The following is a 20,622-nucleotide window of genomic DNA, read 5'->3' as shown; positions in this document are numbered from 1 at the left end:
ATTTCTCTCCCCCTCCTTTTTGTTACAGATTCAACCATAATTTTTCCAGTTTTTCTCCTTATTCAATTTCACCACAGTGTCCAGTCCAAGCCCCGTGGTTTCGAACTTGACGCATTCCATATGCTTCTCATACAACTTAGGGGAATGCTTCCAAGCACCCATCTGGATACAGTTTAGACCAGGGCAGAAATAACTCACAGACCTTGCCATAAAGCCCTTCTCATTATCCTCTACATAAAGAGCAACATCTTGCTTTCTACAAAATTTATTTTAAAAATAAAAGTCAAGCAAGTAACACAAAATATCAAAGTTAACTTCTTATGGACAAGAAAGGAAAAAGCTGAGTTGTTAAGATTTGTCTATATAATATTTAGGATTTAGGGTCCATTAAGCAGTAAAATGAATGAAACTAACTTTTTGTGGTTATCTCCTATCTTCTAGAAGAGCTCAGAATCACCCATTTGGATTTAACCATGAACTCTGTTTCTAAGATATTTTAGAAACAGCAGAGTGAGATAATTTACCATTCACTGACCATCTGGTATGCATCAACCTTGTGCTGTATGTTTTACATCCGATATCCTAAACTCTAATGTTGGCCCTTAAATGTAAATGATCATCTCCTATAGATGGAATGAATCTCTTTAGGTTTCAAATAAACAGCTTCTTGGCACTAAGTTATCCATAACTCGTCAAGAAATGGGATGTCTGGCTTAAACATTCCCTGTACCTGTTCCCACTCCTGTTCAAATGCCAATTGAATATTACCCCCACCTTAAAAGACCACCAGAGACGTGAGTCAAGGTCACTGTCACCCACTGAACATCAGACTCACCAACAATGTGAATGTGGTAGAGACTAAAAGGAAAAAGACCAAGAAAGAAGACTTGTTATTTGGCAATTATGAGGCCCAGTAAGCCACATGAAGGACTTTGCACTTTATCATAAGAACAATAATCCAGGGGGCGTCTGGGTGGCTCAGTGGGTTAAAGCCTCTGCTTTCGGCTCAGATAATGATCTCAGGGTCCTGGGATCGAGCCCCCCATCAGGCTCTCTGCTCAGCAGGGAGTCTGCTTTCCTTCCTCTCTCTCTGCCTGCCTCTCTGCCTACTTACAATCTCTGTCTGTCAAATAAATTAAAAAACAACAACAACAACAATCCTGTTTTAGTCATCTTTATATATAAAGCATCTGGCCTGGGAGTGTCATGTGTGGAAAATGCAAACACGCGTAGTCTGTCAGTCTGTCGGCACCAATGTGCTGACTGTGTGAGTAAAAATATTGGTTGGATAAAGGAAGACATTTACATCAGGTAAAACTTACATGCACAGATTTCTTCCCATATAGAACTTTGAGTTTTTAGTAAAGACAAGGGCAAACAGAAACTTTTCCCATGTGGCAGCTTAACCTTTCCTTGCCTCTCAGGCACTCAGAGGGTGTCTTTGTGTTCACACAATGCCACTTGCACCCTGAAGAGGCACCGTCTGATTGATAGACTGAAAGAAATCAACTTCACATGTTTGAACGTGGTCCACGAATGGGGCTATTCTTTCATTTGTAAAATCCTTTCTTAGGTAAATAAATAAAAATAAAATCCTTTCTTGATGCACAGAATGGCATGTCTAGGAGAAGGAGCAAGACCTTTTTTGAATAAACGGGCCAGTGTCCTCAAAATATTCCTCTTCTCTCAGTGGTTATAAGTTATTTATTCTATTCCTTCAAAAGTGGAATTGGAATCCAAAATGAAGCCCAACAATATGTGATTTGCTATAATAAGTAACTTTTATCTTAAAATGGCAACTTAAATACCAAAATCACTTCACTCCATATTTGGTAAGTGTCTCCTACCAGCACAGCATGTCACAGGCAACCTCTCTGCTGATTGATCAGAAAGGCTCATATCATTTACCAAGTGCTTTTCACTACCTACTTTTCAAAAAACACATTATTGTTGTTAATATTTATTCTAGACCACTCTGAACGTGTCAGGTTTCTACTATTGCTTATATCCAGAGACCATATTCAAAAAGTCTTACAGTTCAATTAGGAACAGACCAGTGATTTTACAAACCAACCATTAAGCTCCAAAATCATTGTTATGCAATAGAGCAGACAGTAAGGTGGATTGGGGTTAGGGATATGGTATAGGGCGGGGGGGGGGGGTGTTCATTATCATGGGGATTTTTGCTGGAAGAAAGAATGTTAGTATTTCTCTGGAAGACTCTAAATGTGTATAATTCAAAAAAAAGACACAATTCCTGTTCTCTGAAAATAAGCATGCCACAAGTTAATGTACCAGTAGCATAGGCATATCTTTCTCATAATGATAGGCAGGGCTCTAGAACCATTCTCAAGAGAATTTTAATGCCATTTATAACCCAAACTATGACTAAACAGAGGAAATTTGGAAACAGATTTCCTAAAGTTCCCACCATGTTCTCTAACAGTTGCTTGGACACACATGCTGTTAGCTGTCCATTCTATTAGTAACCATGCTTCCTTCCTGCAGACTCATTCACACTGAAACAATACACCATTAAAAAAAAAAAAAGGATTTACATAAAAGACAGCTGGAGCCGGTTGCCAGGGGAACTGACAATGTTCCAGACACATTCCACATTAGAGGGATAAACTTCCGGGTAGCCAGGGCTGTTGAAGATGCCTTCAGCCATGTGGAAGGTTCCACCACAAGCTGGAAGAAAAGAGAGACAAAGTGAGTGCCAGAGCAAAGATCAAATGCAAGATACCGTAAGATGAAGGAGAAAGAACACAATTGGAGCTGTTAGCAGCATCAAGGGTATCCTATTTCCTTTTCCAATTAAGGAAAAAAAAAAAAAAAAAGCCCTGTCATATATCATCAGGAAAAGATTCTGAAGATTGAAAACTGTAAGCCACAGGATCAGAAGGAACCTCTATAGTTTCTCTTCTAAAAGCCTTTTCTCGCCGTGAACTATAACTCCATGTAATAAAATGCATATTTTAATCCCACAACCATTCAGTATTTCTCCCCAGGATCATTTTCAGTGCTGGCCTCAAGCAGAAGGCAGTATTCCAGCTTTTCCCTCTCAAGTGAACGTTGAAATGCACACACAAATCTTCTAGATGTCCTGTGCTTTTAACTGCTAATAACAAGGAAGCCAGCAGTGGACCAGGGGCACACCCCTGGCTGGCAGAGCCAGCACTGGGGGGTTCCTCTTTCCCCTCCTGCCTACATGCCACCATCACTATCCATCCTGCCATCCGTGACAACACCGAGACTTGCCTGAGCCCAGCCAAGGGAGGTGGGAGGCCAGGGAGGTAGGAGAGTATCAACTGTCCACTCATAAGAGATGTCAATGGACACTGTTGGTCAGGGGCTGCCTACACAGACACATCATCAAAGAGACCACCCTTCGTTCCATGATCATCTGAGCCAATGCTCCCTCCTTCCAGAGCTCAACTACTAGCAGCACGAGTCACCAACGGCCAAGGTGTGGACATACCCCAAGCCTCCGTCAGTGGATGAAGGGAAAAGGAAGATGAGGTACAGAGTTTACTACTGTTAGAATTCACAATGAGGAGGTGAATCTAAATTGGAAGACACTAAAGTTAGTCACGGAGTTGATTTCAGGAGACGAGCTCCCAATTCTGAAGGTGTAACAGTCCCAAACGACAAACCAAGGATGTCTACCATGTTTCCCTTAACCTGGTGGCGCCATCTGCTACCTGCTCTCACCTGATGAGGACGCAGCGAACGTAGCATGGAAACCTTCGGCGTTCAGTGTAGAGTCAGAGACAAACCTCAGTGTCAGAGCGCGGCTGAAGGAGGTGATGGGATGGGGCATGGACGTGCCACAGTAGCGGCCTAAATGAGAGCACGACAAGGAGAACGGACATGACATGGCACAGGCTGTTATTTCTTATACCCACGAGAGAACAAAGCAAGAAGAAATCACTATTCCGAGAATTTAAATCAGGGTGGGTGTTTAAGACAATGCCTGAGAATTACACTATAAATACAAGCATAGGAGAGATGATTTATAAACATGATAAAGAGCATTTGAGGGAGATAAGAAAAATGTAGATACCAGGCTCCGAAGGCAACTATTGCTCAAGTCTCCAGCACAGTAGGTCCCGCACAAAGAAATGTACTACCGCTTAAAGCAGAGTATTATAGCGCCCCCCCCCCCAAAAGTGTGGATGCTGGAGCTAGAATACAGGGGTTCAACTCCTAGCTCAGCCATTTGCTGGCTGCAGGACCTGGAACAAATCACCTAAGTTCTCTGTGCCTCAGTTTCCCCCACTGAGAAAAGAGACTATCAATAATAACGAAACCTCTACCATAAGGGTCTGAGGGTTAATGGGGTTACTATTTATAAAGTTCTTGGACTAGCACCCAGCACAGGTTAAGTGCCTAAGGAAGTGTTTGTTAAATAATAAACCCTCATCCTTGGTCAAGTGCTCACAGATAAGTATGTCAAGCCATACAACCAGAAGTGCATGGACCAGAAAGTATTCAAGTGCCCATTATTGTCTCAGGCACCGTTCTGGGCTTTGGGAATAAAGCAAAGAGTAAAACAAAAGTCCCTCCTCTGGTGGAGCTTGTGCAGGATAAGAAACTTGTATGAGGAAGTTCAAATATGAATCACTCATAAGGAAGTCTAAATAACCTGAGAGCGTTTTACTTAAAGGTATTTCAGAAACTAGATAGCGGCGATCTTTAATCTTACAGGCAGGCCCCACGATCAGAATTCCAGTGCATGGACTTGCTGCTTTATTTTTTGTTTTGTTTATTTATTGCTCCATCCATCCATTCATTCATTCACACATGAATTCATTCACTGAGTCCTCTATTGCTTCTACTGAGGACAAAACCAGAAGAAACACTCAATCTGAATATAAAAACTGATCATATAGTAAAAGAAATTTCTCACAGAAGGTTACTGAATGCCAGAATGGAGGGCGTTTCACTGCTATCTGAAGCAGCTGCAACTTTTAAATTAAAAGACAAATACATAAACTATTCATGTCCTTGAAGATGGACAAGCTGTGTTTCTCGAACCCCACATTAAATCCTGCTTTCCTACCCTCTGATTATTTTTACTTGGCTTATACGGCCCTGGGTATCTACTGGACACGCTCTAACCTTGAATGACAGCCTACGCACATGTCAGTCTACAAATGAAACCCAGCCAGGGCCACAGATGCCAAGGAGCGAGCACCGCATACCTCGGAGGGGTGCGTCATCCTGATCGCCGTCCAAAATTTCTATAAAGTCTTGTGAACACGTTGTGCTGCTTTCGAGTTGAAAGTGGTCAAAGGAGAGCGTAATGTGGTTGACTGTAGGAAAAGGAGAGGAGACTAGTAAACAAAACCTCCAGGAAGAGAGATTTTACCTCAAATCATTCACGGTGCGGGTTCTCCGGCAGGGAAGCATCGTTGCCTTTGGTTCCTCTGAAGAGTCAAGTTTTTTGAAAATGCCTGTAGAGTCTGAAATGCTGATAGTGGTAAATAAAAGGGCCCTTGGGGATGTTGCTTCCACGGAGACCACGGGGAGTGTCTTGGTGGAATAGGTGGTCTTAACACCTTTCTAAAATCAGACATTGCTGGGTTCTTCTAGGAAGCGTTTTTTCCTCAGTAGATTCGTTTGCTGACTTGTAAATGAGGCCCTCCGAACGCCCAGGCATGCAGGGCCTGGATCTCTTCATTTCACGTGAAGGCCAAAGCCAGGGGCCCTAGAGGTTTGGAGTCATTTATAAAGAAAGCTTTGAATTCCTTGCAGAGTGGTAAGTGCCTGGGTGCGGTTTTTCTTTTGCTATTCTTCCAGGATCCCTAATCTTCCGAGTAGGATCGTTCCCTATTAATGTCTTTGAACCAGTGAGATCTTTCATCTCAATGCTTTACAACTCATTAGAAATTATCCTTACATGCAAAGGTGGGGGACTTCTTTATTGAAGGCTTTCTGGCAACTTTCTTAGGCTAAGGATTACTTCACCAACCCCCAGATCATATGCATGTCAATAAAGACATTCTTTTGTTAACTCTTAACATCCCCAGAAGGACTGGTAGAGAATATTTCTGTCAAATTCTTCATTTTTTAGATGAGCTAATGGGGTCTCATTAGCTTAAGTGATTTGCTTATTGTCACAAAGGTCACTGTAATTAGAGAGCAAAGGAATGCCTTTCCTACATGATGTCTGAAATCATAAATATTTCCTGAACAACTCAAGGAAAGGCAGGCCTCCTCTGAAACAGGATTCATGAGACCCCAGGGTCACCCTCTGGGCAAGTCCTTTGGGGTCCCCTCATTTTCCCTGTCTTGAAAGTGTGGACAGTAACACTTTCTACCAGGTTATTACTGGGCCAAAAAATAAGATTCTATAACTTTTTAGAAGAAAATAATACATTATTATTTCATAAGTGCTTACAAGCACTTATGAAATGTTTCTTCCAGGCCCGTACTAGAATTTTTTTTTTATGCCTGCATACACCAGAGACCAGGTTTTACAATGAGCTTCCACTTTGACGGAAGTTCAGTATGTTCATGGCGATGCGTTCCCAAACTCTGAGTTATCAATTTTTCAGTCTGTGGTTCTTAGTATTCATTTGGCCATTTTACAACTGACTCGAGTGTCTACTACACTGAAGTCACAGAGGTCAAAAACAATTTATCCATTATTTCTGCTTACCCCCAATTTCTCATGCCTGTCCATACAGCAAGGGCATAGGGGATGTTTCCTCCCCCACTTTGTTAGGACTTGAACCCCAACTTTGTTTTAATTAAGAATAGACAGTAAAAATTACTTTGCGATCCGATTAGGAAATGCTTGTTCTCACGCACATCAGGAATGGGAACTTCCGTAAAAAGAAGAGGAAAGCCACCAATTGTTACCATGGAGGAGATAAGAACATTAGTCAGAGACGGACTTTCCCACAGACACCATCCATCCCGGATCCCTTTTCTTTTTTATTTTTGTTACTTACACGGAGGCTGAGCTTGAATTATCCAGCTGCAGTTCTGATTGTTTGGATACTTGGCGGGGAACAATGGAGAGGATATGGTATCAGAGGAGCTGGTGAGGATGTAGCTTCCACAGGCTGAGAAATGCACAAACACACACGTCAGGTACTTTTGATTTCTACAGACTGTACAAAACAATGATTTGATGAGGAAACACACAAATGGTTTTCTCCCATTTCTGAAATGCACACCAAGGACGTACTCTGCACATAGACCACGTGAAAGTAGAAATGCACTGTACGTTTATAACAATATTCTTCAATTGCAGGAAGTGGGGAGTGGCAGAGAACAAGATTAAATGGCTATGAATTGCTTGAATCATTCCAACAAAACTCTATTATTGGTTCACTTACTTTGCCCACTCATAAATTACATGGATAGGGACAACCTCTTGATGAGCAACTTTTTTTTTTTTTTTTTTTTTTAGGAAAATAAATAGTCAATTGAACAAGTCTGCATAAGGATGCCTATGTGTTATCTGAGAAGCACAAAGCTTTGCAGCAGTGCAGAAAGGAGGGTCTTTGGCCAGTTGAAGAGAATAAGGGGTGTCTCACGGATGACCCGGTAGGAGAGAGGAATTAGGGCTGGGGAAAACTAGTCCAGAGAGCCAGTGACCTGAGCTAAGCCACAGAAGAGTCAGGCCTGCGACTACACAGACTTGGCTGAGGGGTGGCGCTCTTGAGGGCTGTTAGAAGTGATGTTGGGAAAAAGACTGGGGCAGGTTCCAGGGCCCTAAGGTTACATCTAAAGGAACTGGGCCTTTTCCCTAGGCAGTGCGGAGGCAGGACAGATCAATGGAGCGCTCAAGGGCATAATCACAGGGGGGCTTTTGTGAGCTGACTTTGGAGGAAGATGGGGAAAGGGTGGGTGAGTTGGAGGAAGATTTCTAATAATCCAGGGGGGGCCTACTGGGGACATTGTTTACTATGAAGCAAACCAAAAGTAATTAATTAAATGAAAAAAGGAAATGTGTTCCGAAACTATTCTTTGCTTCAGGGAGTGATTAATTTATGCATTCTGTCTTGCTCCAAAGTCTACAATGAATCTCTGGGACACCTCGATCCAGAAACCATCCCTAGGCAGGACTCTTTGCTATAGGATACAAGCAAGCCCCAAACAGACTAAGTGACAAAATGAACCAACTTATCTGAAATGCCAGGGGCCAGCTGAGTAAAACTCAAGAGGCACACTGAGGCAGACTAACAATCCCTCCCACTCTGGGTTCATCTCTGACAGTGGAATGAAGGGTCCGTCTCCAAGAACAGCCAGATGAAAGGTAATGGGTGAAAAGCTGGATGGGTGAAAAGGACGAGCTGAGAGGCAGTGATTTAAGATTGAAACCAATGGAAAACAACACTGGTTCCTCAGGTGGACGAGGGCAGGGTTCAGACTGAGGGCACCTCAACCTCAAGGGATAGAATCTGACTCTACACTACAAGCAAGTCTTGATCTTTATGATGGAGTATCTCCTCCAAGCATAAAATGTTGGATAAATGCGGCATAGTTTATCTGCTCCTGAATGAATCTGGACACTTGTTTTACAGCGGCTCTAGTATTATAAAAAATACTTTGAAGTATTATTCTGAAAGCTTGCTTGAGAGATACACAGACACAACGGAAGTTAGCATCATCTGTTAGGCAAGAGTAAATATAAAGGATGAACAGTTGGAATAATTGCAAATAATAGTTCTTTTGTTCTGTCTAAATTGTAGCTTGTCAAGTAGAAATGGGACCAATTTCTGAGGCCTGGCCTCCCTTCACTGTGGCACCCAGAAGGACACCCCAGACCAGATGGCCGGGACCGCAAGGAGACACACAGATACAGAAGGCACTTGCCTTGCCTGAAGTGGGCTCGGAAGCCCCTGCTCTGTCTGGAAGGGCCAGACTGAAATCGCAGAAAGAGGCTGTTTCCTGAAGAGGTGATGGGGTTAGCCAGCTGCTGTCTTCCGCACACACGGGCAAGGTGGGTAGTCATGGCGCTTATACCATCATAGGCCTACAAAGACAGACAACAGGGAAAAGAGTGATTCAGAACTGCAGATTTATATCTCTGAGACGCATATTCCATGGGCTATCTGTACATGGGTGAGCTAGGGGGAAACAACACACACACTGGATCTTCATGCATTGTCTCCTCACGGACCAGGAGAGTACGTGAGTCATGGGTCAGGTCCAGGGAACCTATATGGATTCCAGTGGAAGTTCCTGAGCTGGAGTCACCACTGCATCCCTGCATATTTTCATTTATTTGTTTATTTACTTGAGATTTTATTTATTTATGTTTTGAGAGAGAGAGAGCGTATGTGCCTGTGAATGAGCGGGGGCGGGGTGGGTAGAGGGAGAGAATCTTCAAGCAGGCTCCCCACGGAGCACAGAGCCCCGCTTAGGGGCTCCATCTCAGGACTCTGAGATCACCAAAGTTGGGTGCTTAACTGACTGAGCCACCCAGGGGCCCCCATCCCTTGCTATTTTTATAAATGCCCTCACTTTCCCAGCCCTCCTTCATCCCCTGGCCCCACTGACTCCCATCGAGGGCTGTGCCCACCACATGGAATATTTGATGCAAGAATGAATATAGGAACACACAGATGAGAAATACGGGGGAGGAACCATTTGTTTTCAGTAACCCAACATTTGCTGGAACGTTTTGCTTTCCAGAGAGTGGTGGTCAAGAGGGAAGAGGAATGACAGAATTCTTTCAAATGATACAGTGATGCAAGCCTAACTTAGAAAATTATCTAAATAATAATTTAAAAAAGTATTCAGCTCTATGTCTGCCCGGTGCTACGTTGGGACTTAGCTGACCCTTCACAGGTGTTCATGGAACAGAGTTGACATTACAGGTACCCAAATCCCTGTACTGGTTTGTGAAATTGAAGCTTGCTGATGTCCTCAGAGCTTGGTTTGTGTGCTGGGACGTTTCTGACACTCTTATGCGTAAATACGGGGAGTGAATTCCTTTTCTTTGGATGATAACAATAATGTCAACCATTCATTCGTTAATGGCTATTTGCCAGAAACTGGTTCAGCCCTTCATAGACACGATCCTATTTTCTCCTCCCCAAATCCCTTCCATTTTTAAGATGAAGACAACTGCTACATAAAGAGCAAATTGTGTGGCCGACCTCCACAGTTTTTAAGAGGGAGCAGGTTCATGTTGAACCAGACAGCTAGATCCTAAAGTCCAGAATTGAAACTTTCATATTGTCTACTGCAAGGTATCAGTTAAGCGGGTAGATGGATCAGCTGGTAACCACCAGAGTGGAATTAAAATATGAAGTTAGGACATGGTTGTTTCACTTGAGATAAATTGTCATCTATATTTCATACGAAAGTCTTGGGAATAAACAGAAATTTCATTCAGGGATTTGATACGAGGATGTTTCACATAAATTACTTTAAAATATCTAGTGATGATTATAATCAGTGTTCTCTTTAGCACATATGTATGATCGAAAGGCAATGCTCAGGGTAGTTCATGTAAGCACATGAACTGAACATCAGTAAGATGTTTCACTGTCTACTGAGGGTTTAAAACTGTTACAATAATGGATTCTAAATAAATATGGTTTTGAAACATTACTTTTCTCCTTTTTCTTCATCTCTGTTTTATTGAACGTTCACAGTTTAAACCAATAAATAAAACTTTAAAACTGATTTTTATTCAAATTTAAAAATTGATTCAAAACTCAGGGACACGTGGGTAGCTCAGTTGGTTAAGTGTCTGACTCTTGATCTCAGCTCAGGTCTTGACCTCAGGACAACCTGAATAAATCGATTTGTGTCTCTCGTGGTGATTTGTTTGTTGAGTACAGCATGTCTTATACTTGAGTGGAACACTGGGGTTCTCTGAGGTTTATAGACTCCGCCACCAAAAAAGCACCACTAACAGAAACGACACACACCCTGAGGATTTTTACACGTCCATATGCTCACAAAAGCAAGGCTCTTCTAGCCTTCTTTACTCCCCAAATTCAGAGGCCTAGTGAGCAAGTACTTATTGTTCCTTCCTTTTCTAAATGGCAATCCATCTACGGCCATACAACCCTGAATGCGCCCAATCTCCTCTGATCTTGGAAGCTAAGCAGGGTCAGGCCTGGTTAGTACTTGGATGGGAGATCATAAATGGCTGAAATCCTCTTAAAGCCAAACGGTCAGAGAGAAATGTAAGGCTAAAAGGTTCAGAGGGTCATATGAATGAGACACTTCCTTCGGGATTCTTCAAACAGGTCCATCTTCCAGGGGGTCTCCATGTTTCCCCAGCCCCCCACCCCAACCCCAGCTCTGGAATCAAAGGGCTTTGGCTGTACTCCATTTGCCTGGGGCATTACTTTTCAGGAAACAAATGTGAGGCAGAAGGTTTTCAAATGTCCCTCAGTCAAAATTATATACCAGTGATACCCTACATTTGATTAGCATCAATATATGCATCATCACAAACATCCTAACCTCATTCTCAACACCATGTAATTTTTTTTTTTTTTAATGAAGAAAGTGAGACATAACAAGTGTGCTAGCTATTAAAGTGTTGTCTCATCCAATATACGTTAGTCACTCATCCAAGATCATACAGATAGTGAGGAATAGAGTCGGGAACTTGTTTCTTCTCTACCCAAATTCTATGTTATATTGTGTCACTTCTCTTTAAAATGCTTGTGCTAGTTATTCAGTTAGAGATACCAAATTGCCACTTAATGAATGTACAGGACCTCAGATTTTCAAAGAAAGAATTGAGTTTTTAGACAGTTTAGAATAGCAATTCTTTTATTTGAGACTGTTCCTAACACTTGTGATACCAAATAAATTTAAGTTTTAATTAACAAAATTATAAGAAAAAAAACTACAAGGGAGAAAATATGAGAAACCTTGCTCCCATTTATTTAAAATTCTGAAGTCATGAAAATTATCAATATGCAATTATTTCCATTTAGTTCCCAAGGCAGAACTAGAAAATTACATTACTACTGGCTACATATATAACACAGTCGCATAATTTATGGATATGTAATTCTTTTTTTTTTTTTTTTTTTTTTTTTTTTAAAGATTTTATTTATTTATTTGACAGAGAGAAATCACAAGTAGGCAGAGAGGCAGACAGAGAGAGAGAGAGGAGGAAGCAGGCTCCCTGCTGAGCAGAGAGCCCGATGCGGGACTCGATCCCAGGACCCTGAGATCATGACCTGAGCCGAAGGCAGCGGCTTAACCACTGAGCCACCCAGGCGCCCTGGATATGTAATTCTTACTGAAGTCTACTGCTAAAAGATTTCTAGGCCTAAAAATTGGGTTTCTAATCTGTTGCTCCAATGGTAAAAGTCAGAGAAATATATAAAAACAAAACCCTCCAAAACTGTACATTTCTATTAACTCTTTTCTACATGACAATAGTAAAATTTTGAAGCTGAATCCACAAAAGAAAAAGTGATCGCCACCCCCAAAAGTTATAATCGCAGAGGCTCTAAAAACAAAGGCATATCTGGTTAAGTGGTAATTCCTATGAGAAGTTAATCAGTGTCTTTGCAAAGTATCCAGAGTTTTGTCAAAATTCCAGATACCAACACACACATTCAAAACACCTAAACTTGGGGCACCCAAGTGGCACAGTCAGTTAAGTGACTAACTGTTGATTTTGGCTCAGTCTTGATCTCGGGGTCATTGTAAGAAATGTGTTGGGCTCTGTGCTCAGTGGGGAGTCTGCTTGAATACTCTCTCCCTCTGCTGTGGCCCCCTTCCTCTCTTGAAAATAATGAATAAATAAATCTTAAAAAAAAAAAAAAAAAAAAAAACAACCCTAAACATATTTATCACATGAAAATAGGAGGCTTGTTAAAAGAGTAGAACCTGGGGCGCCTGGGTGGCTCAGTGGGTTAAGCCGCTGCCTTCGCTCAGGTCATGATCTCAGGGTCCTGGGATTGAGTCCCACATCGGGCTCTCTGCTCAGCAGGGATCCTGCTTCCTCCTCTCTCTCTCTCTCTGCCTGCCTCTCTGCCTACTTGTGATCTCTCTCTGTCAAATAAATAAAATCTTAAAAAAAAAAAAAAGAGTAGAACCTGGCCCATAACAGAAAATAAATGTTTAATGTATGGATGAGTAAAGGAATTGCATATAGAACAGTATATGAGCCTCTAAGAACAGAGGACTAAGAATGAGGGAAAGCCCAGAGTTAAGAAATCACTCTCGGCTCTCTCATGGGTCGGAATGTATACATGCATAGCAGGCATGACAGTGGATAAAAGAGGCTATTCACAGTGGGAAAGAGGTCAATTGGGGTTGCTTTCTGGGCAGGCTTTTTACATTCTGGGCCCAAATGGCAGTGGAGGAGGGTCTAATCATAGGGCATGGGCCACACCACACGCCCCCGGTGCCCTTCTCGCCAGCTGGGCCAGCTTTTTGCCAGCACAGCGAGGGAACCCAGAAGATGGAAGGTGGACAGAGGACATCAGATCTGTCCCCAAAGCCCAGAGTATACAGGACCCATGACATAATGCTGCTATAGGGAAATCTCCATACTCTAAGCTCCACCCAGAAGATAGAACCAAGCCGAAGATTTATGAATTTTAATAGTTGACACTTTACTATCTTAAGGAGATTTGGGGAATATCAACCCTTTTTCAAAGGTAACGTATACCAACTCCAGCTTAGGTGACACTGGGGTGGGGAGCCATTCAGGTGTGAGACTAGCATTCTTTTAAGGTGCCATGTAGAGAGGTCCGGGGTCAGAGTCCGAAGCACTGGCAGTCTGAGAAAATAAAGGGAACTTTTGCCTTCCCGGATACACTGATGATAGAAATACGTGTGACCGACACGACTAGATAACTCATATTGTCCTTCAGAATTAAGTGAGTACAAAGATACAAAGTACTGACAATGCTTCCTGGCTCCTAGGAAGTACTCGAGAGATATCAGTCTCTCTTATGAAAGTGAGGCAAGGAGAAAGCTAGATTGTTGTTTAAGAAATGAATAAAACGGGGCGCCTGGGTGGCTCAGTGGGTTAAAGCCTCTGCCTTCGGCTCAGGTCATGATCTCAAGGTCCTGGGATCGAGCCCCTCATCTGGCTCTCTGCTCAGCGGGGAGCCTGCTTTCTCCTGCCTCTCTGCCTACTTGTGATCTCTGTCTGTCAAATTAAAAAAAAAAAAAAAATCTTAAAAAAAAAAAAAAAGAAAAGAAATGAATAAAACTAGGAAGCTATGGGAGCACAAACAAAAAGAGGTCCGAGTGTGAGGGTTTGTCCAGCACTAATGGATGAGGTTGGAGCCCGGGCAGGACTCATAACCCAAGGATATTACCCAGTGGGGACTGCAGGGGTGGGAGGTGGGGAGTTAAGAAATCACTCTCCTCTCTCTCGTGGATCGGAATGTACAACGCAGAGCAGGCATGAGAGTGAGTATTTTCTGATCCGGCTGCAAGTGATTCATGTCCTTGTGTAATTGCCTCCCGTTCCCCGAATGTGGGCTAATGACTTGCTTCTAATAAACCAGTAAGGGTCAAAGAGATGGGATGTCACTTCCACGATTAGGTTATGAGAGGTAACTCCATCTTGTCAGCTCTCTCGCTTGCTGGCCCTCTCTAGAGTAAGCTGCTGTGCCATGAGACGCCCAGCAGAGAGGCCTGCCCTGCGAGGAGCTGAGGGAGGCCTCCAGCCCACTGTCTGCCCTGAACCAAATCCACTGAGTCCTGCCGACAAGCTTGTGAGTGAGCTAGGAGAGAGCCAGGTGAGCAGCACTGGCGTTCCTAACTCACAGAAAGTATCAGTGCAGTTGTTTTAAGGCATTCGGTCTTGGAGAAATTTTGTTATGCAGCGAATAGTTAACTAATGCAGGAGGTGTGAAATGAAGGCGTGAGGAAGGAATGGACAATGGAATCTTCAGGATAAGGATGTCTAATGTCATATTAGAACTTCTCTGCAAGGCTGTTCTTTGCAGTAATCACCTGCCAGTCTTGAAATATTTAGGCAAAGTCTGCTACACAAAAGAACCTCAGGTTCTGGTATCTTGTAGAAATAAAGGGAAAAAATTATAAATTCCAACATTCTCTTAATATGAGAGAGAAAGAAAGGAAAGGGCTATAGGAAGCAAGAGATGGCCATCAGGGTGACCGCCTCCCTTCTCTCCTTACTTCTCTGTGCAGAAATTCCAGAAAATGTTATGGAGAATAATGGGTTTCCTAAATCTCTGAGTCTCCTTTTCCACACCTGGACTGATCTACTACTGAAAACTCTACGAAAGGAGCAAAAAGTACTCATGAACTTAGTGACTTGGAGGTCATTGGAGGTCTCATGAGTGGTCAGGGCGTGATGACGGGCAGACACTAACTGAGTGGGCTGAGCTGTGTGTGCAAAGGGGAGAAATGAAGACAGCGTGACACCTTCACTTCCCTTTAAAGAGCTGGTTCTCCCCGGAATGGAGGGAGGAGTCACTGGCACATGAGAAACACTCATGGGGGAATCCTACCCACTTCTTTCTTTGTTTCTGTCTTAGTTCTTTGGAAAGTAAGACTATCACAAATTGTTCAAGAATTTATAATGCACCAGTTGAGTTGGGAGTAACAAAGCATCCAACCAAGTTCGGGAAAGGCAGTGCTTTTAAATCTAGGTTCCTCCCCAAGGTCCCCAGGTCATGATCTCAGGGTCATCGGGTAGAGCTTTGCATGAGGCTCTGTGCTCAGCGCAGAGTCTGCTTGGGACTCCCTTTGCCCCTCCCCCACTAAAATAAATAAATAAATCTTTCTAAAAAAATGGGTGTTGATATCCATGGTTAGCTCAGACCACACTGTTCCTGTCCTTTCCGTTGCATAACCTTTGCTGAACTAGGCATAGATTCTGGCCCCTGTGACATTTTCCACCGAAACAAGTAAGGCCCAGAGGACAGCACGCTGCTCTTAGATTCAGAACATGTGGGTGGCACAGAGACCTTTCGGCCAGAACGCATGGAAGCATTCTGTTCTTAGAGTCTGGACACCTATACTTGAGACCTGGGTCAGCCTCTGGTATTTGTTTTCTTGCCAAGCCACGTTAGAAGCTTCTGGTTATCATTTCATCTCTTCAAAATGGAAGTAGAGAACCCCTTCCTGCCTCACCATTGTAAAGCTCAAATAGGACAATGTATGGAAAGTTTAGTGGAAATTATATGGTATGAATGCGAAGATGAGTTTCTCCAATTCATTACAGGAATTCTCATGCATATGTTTTTAGTAGAATTTGGCAATGTAGGTAAATAAAATCTAGCACTTTGACTTCAACGTGTTTCCCCTAGGGAAACTCTTGCATTACTGTATTCAGAAATTTGTAGAAGAATGTCTGTAGCTGTAAGAGTCGCAACAGCCAAATATCGGAAGCAATTTGAATGTATCCTAATGGCAGAATGGGTATGTGATTCATGGTATACTCATGAAACAGAATATTGCATGGCGGCAAAAGAATGCATTAGGTCTGCATTACAGCATGGACAAAGTATTAAAAAACGGAAAAAGTATAAAAAATGGAAAAAGTATAAAAATAGCCATAGGAATAATAAACCCAAATTCTCATTTGTGGTATCCTTCAAGATAAGAATAGGGAATAGTATCAGTGTGAGCTACACATGGGGTTACACTGTCTCCTGAGTACTTCATTTCTTTTGGGAAAAAAAAAGAACTTGAAGTAGATATGGCAAAATATTACAACTTGGCAAGTCTGGACAGTGAAATGATTTTGTTCATTGTATACTCACATGCATTATATAGTTTATACTTTTCGATATACTTAACATATTTCAAAACAGAGTGTTCGGTAAAGAGAATTAATGTCAAGGAAATAAATAGGATATGTAGAATAAGATTCACATACAAATGTGTTCTTCATAGCATTATTATAATAAAAAAAGAAGTAATCAAAGTCATCAATAATAAGCTAGTGGTTAGATAAGTTCTAGTATGTCCATATAATTGATTATCTGCCCAAAGAAATTACTTTTAAGGAGAAACATATTAAATAATGATAAGTGAAAAAAGTAGGATTCAAAATGATGTGTGGTCGTACCTTAACTATCTATGTCTACATGTGTGTAAGTACACATGTGTGTGTTTGGATTGGTATGTTTGTGTAGGAAATAAGCCAAATGTGTAACAGTCTGTCCTTAATATAGCAATATTATAGGTGGCATTAATTTCTTTTTTCTTCCTTTCTGTATTTCAGAAATTTAATGTGAGGAGCACGTAGAACTTTTAAATACCGTATATATTTAAAATATTTAAGGGTGTACCGGTCAGACATGTAAATAAACGATTCCATACAAGGACAAGAAGAAAATGTGCTATTCCTCGGACAGTACCGCAGTAGCTAAGCCAGATGGCTACTAATGCCACTTAATCTGGCCTTTTGCTGCCTCACAGGAATGTAGTTAAACAGATACAGGTTCTGCTTTAAGAGCTCCAACACATTTGTTCGTTGGCTAATATCTCCGAATGTACCGCAGACCTCTCTCCAGGCTCTAGGCTTATCCATCCCACGGCATTCCAGACATCGCTGCTTGGATGGCGCCACAAACCTCGAGTGTCAGTGTCTCAGACTAAAGTCATCCTCCCTCCCCTAATGCCTCCTTCTCCCTCATTTCTTGCCCCAGACTTCTGCCATAGCCCCCAAATCCAGGGGGTCTTTATGTTCTGTCAATTCTCTCTCCAAGGTCTCTCCTACTCCCTCCCACTACTCCCTCCACGGGGCCTCCTCTGGGTGCGGCACCTCATCAGCTCTCACCACAGCAGCCTGAAGTTTTCCCTGCCTAAATGGGTGTCTCCTCTAACTCGCGTTCCTAACAAACCACGACTGCAGTGCACTCTTTATAAAATGTAACATGGGATACAAGAAAGCCGAGGTTCCCCATCCTGTAAAATAACGCAATCACTGAAGCTTTGCTTAGAGAGGAAGAGCAAGTGTCTGATCGCCATGCAGCACCCAGCACTGAGCCCGAAGACCCCTGCCCTGCCCGCCAATCTGATCCACGCTCCGGCTGAAGGACTGACTCATGATCACCTCCCAGAAATCGTCAGCACTCACAGCCCGAAGCATATGACTGAGGGGGGAAAACGAACATTAGCTTCCTCGTAATGTTTGCATTTTCCTTTCCAGAAACTGGAATCTATTCCCTCAGATCATGCTGGAGAGTAAGCGAGTAGGAAAACATTTCGACTGCCTCTCCTATTTTCTGGCTTTACAAAGTTGCATTTCGCTCAGGGAGGAAATAAACCAATTGAATGTGTGGGTTAAAATTTATGACAAGCTAGAGTAAAAGGAAACCATTTTAATTCAAAAGCAAAACACACAGCATGTTTTATAATCCCCCAAAGTTTGGGCTGAGCAACAGAGTTGAGCTTTTCGGGCAAACAGATCGTGAATGTATACGCACATATATGTGTGTAAGACTATGCTCTTGTTCTCATTTTCTGCTCTACTACTTTTTTCCTTGTCAACTCATTTGTGCATCTTCTGGAAGGTGTTAAAATAGCACATTTATGAGGTGATACAATTCAGTGAGATGATGGAGTGGAGAATGTGTGAAAAAAATTATAATAGGTATTTTAAGATTTTTAAGAATATAAAAGTAAGATAAAATGAGTCTGTTCATAACTAATGAGGATGGTTAGAAATGAACTTTAGGGGTTGCCTGGGTGGCTGAGTGGGTTAGGGCCTCTGCCTTTAGCTTGGGTCATGGTCCCAGGGTCCTGGGATCGAGCCCCGCATCGGGCTCTCTGCTCAGCAAGAAGCCTGCTTCCTCCCCTCTCTCTCTCTGCGTGCCTCTCCACCTAGTTGGGATCTCTGCCTGTCAAATAAATAAATAAAACCTTAAAAAAAAAAAAGAAAGAAAGAAATGAACTTTGGATTACAGATCTGGTTCTGTGTACCTACGGTTCACAGTTTTTAAAAAGATAAGACCTTCAACATAGTATTAGTAGACAGTAATAGAAGCAGTAGAAGTAGTCACAGAAAAACGTGGAGTAGCAATGAACATTTATCTGTACCAGACACTGTGTTAAATACTTTACATTTAAAAAACATTCAATTCTTCTTCCAATTCCACTTTACAGTTGGTTAAATTGAGACTCAGAAAACAGAACTTGTTCACAGTCACACGCTCAGCCGTGTAGAGCCAGTATATGAATCCCATCCGTGGGACATCTGAGCAAATTATCATAAAGCCAACTGAAAAGGTAAAACACAGTTTTATTCATTGAGAATAGAATATCGAGAGATCATGATTTTCTGAAGCTAAGCGATAGGTCCATGATCTCCGAGAAAGATAATCACGGGAGCTCAGGAAATAGAATGGAAATGTCCCTCATTTATTTAGACCTGCAATAATGCATCCTCAGTGGCATTTGAGAAAGTCTCGTCTGGAGCCCCCATGGATTTCAGGGCAGTTGGCACCTGTCATGCATTCCATCCCACTGAACATGCATGGGATCCCCCGCGTGGCTAATTCAGCAGACTGTGTGACAAAGGGCACAGTGTCCACGACCAAGAAGCAAACCTAAAACTTGTATCCCTGATTCCTAAACTTGATTTTCTTCTTTGATTCAGATGTAAATCCACTTCTTGTCCTTTACTGGCCTAAAAAAAAATCACAACCTGTCTGGTCTAGCATGGCCTCTCTCACCTGATCCTGGCCTAATTTGGTTTGCAACCCAGTCTTTACCTTTTATTTCATTTTGAACTCCTTGCAACACATGTCTACTGCTTTGGATTGCCTTAAAGATGATCGGGGGAAGGATGAGATATTTGGGGTACGGAAGAGTTCATTCACATCGGGGTAGAAAGTCAGTTTGGCGCATGAGAGTCTCTAAAATATTTTCACGTGCTACACTTGGTGGTGTAGCTATTAAAGGAATTCCCATCTTGGAATGGGAACGGCTCCAAGACAGAGGAAATATTAAGTGATAGGGAGGGGGATCCCTTAGGAAAATATCCAAGCTATTAAAGTCATAAGTATATGTGAGGAAGGAAATGAAAATATTACTCATTATAGCAACTTTCCTTGGGGGTGGGGGGAGGGGGAGGAAGTGTGGGGTTCCTCGGTAGGTGATGTTTGCCAGCTCGGCGCCTCTGAGATGAAACACCAGGTTAAATACACAGCTGCGCATCTCACCGCGGGACTTTGTCATCCCTATTCCTTTGCTGTTAAGTTATTGCACTCGGTCTTCCATTTTTACAGATTATAACCTCTAGTAATTTGGCATGGATGCAAGCAGTAACTCAAAGATTACTGGAAATGTTGATAGGAAAATACATCCAAGAAGCTCCTTTCGTTTTCAAAAATAAACAAGCATTTAGGGAGACCGTGAGCTGAAATGCAAACGAAACCAAACAAAGGCCCTGCCCGCAGATTGAGAATTGTGGCTTCAAACTCAGTCATGCTTTGCTTTGGGGACCAAGAGCACTGGCACAGCTCTGAGTGACTAATGCGGTACTGGAAGGCAAAACGGCGAGGCGGCTTATCAAAAGCAAGTCACAGAATAAAACGTTTTAAAGAAATCGTCGGAGATCGTCCTCAAGCAGCAAATGGAAACTGAACTTTCTGTGGGAAAAAGTGAGGGAGAAAGGGAAGAAATGGAGGTGGGGAGAGACTGATTTTTGGCCTGGATCTATCTGTAAAACAA

At 42.4% G+C, this 20,622-nt stretch overlaps 1 protein-coding gene across 1 annotated transcript in view; it reads right to left on the bottom strand.

Moving 5' to 3' along the window:
• CUBN (cubilin) overlaps nt 1-20,622 on the bottom strand; it is a 258,475-nt gene that overhangs the window by 105,406 nt on the left and 132,447 nt on the right. Inside the window, exons 32-36 of the mRNA XM_059184039.1 lie at nt 8,836-8,995; nt 6,963-7,076; nt 5,208-5,318; nt 3,715-3,843; nt 2,559-2,691 (exon numbers count right to left, since the gene is read on the bottom strand). Of these exons, the coding sequence (XP_059040022.1) occupies nt 2,559-2,691; nt 3,715-3,843; nt 5,208-5,318; nt 6,963-7,076; nt 8,836-8,995 (647 nt within the window). The remainder of the gene's footprint in view (nt 1-2,558; nt 2,692-3,714; nt 3,844-5,207; nt 5,319-6,962; nt 7,077-8,835; nt 8,996-20,622) is intronic.

The sequence above is a fragment of the Mustela lutreola genome, chromosome 8, assembly GCF_030435805.1.
Source record: "Mustela lutreola isolate mMusLut2 chromosome 8, mMusLut2.pri, whole genome shotgun sequence".
Taxonomy (NCBI): domain Eukaryota; kingdom Metazoa; phylum Chordata; class Mammalia; order Carnivora; family Mustelidae; genus Mustela; species Mustela lutreola.
The sequence above is the reverse complement of the archived record's forward strand: the minus strand, read 5'-3'. Positions and strand labels throughout refer to the sequence as shown.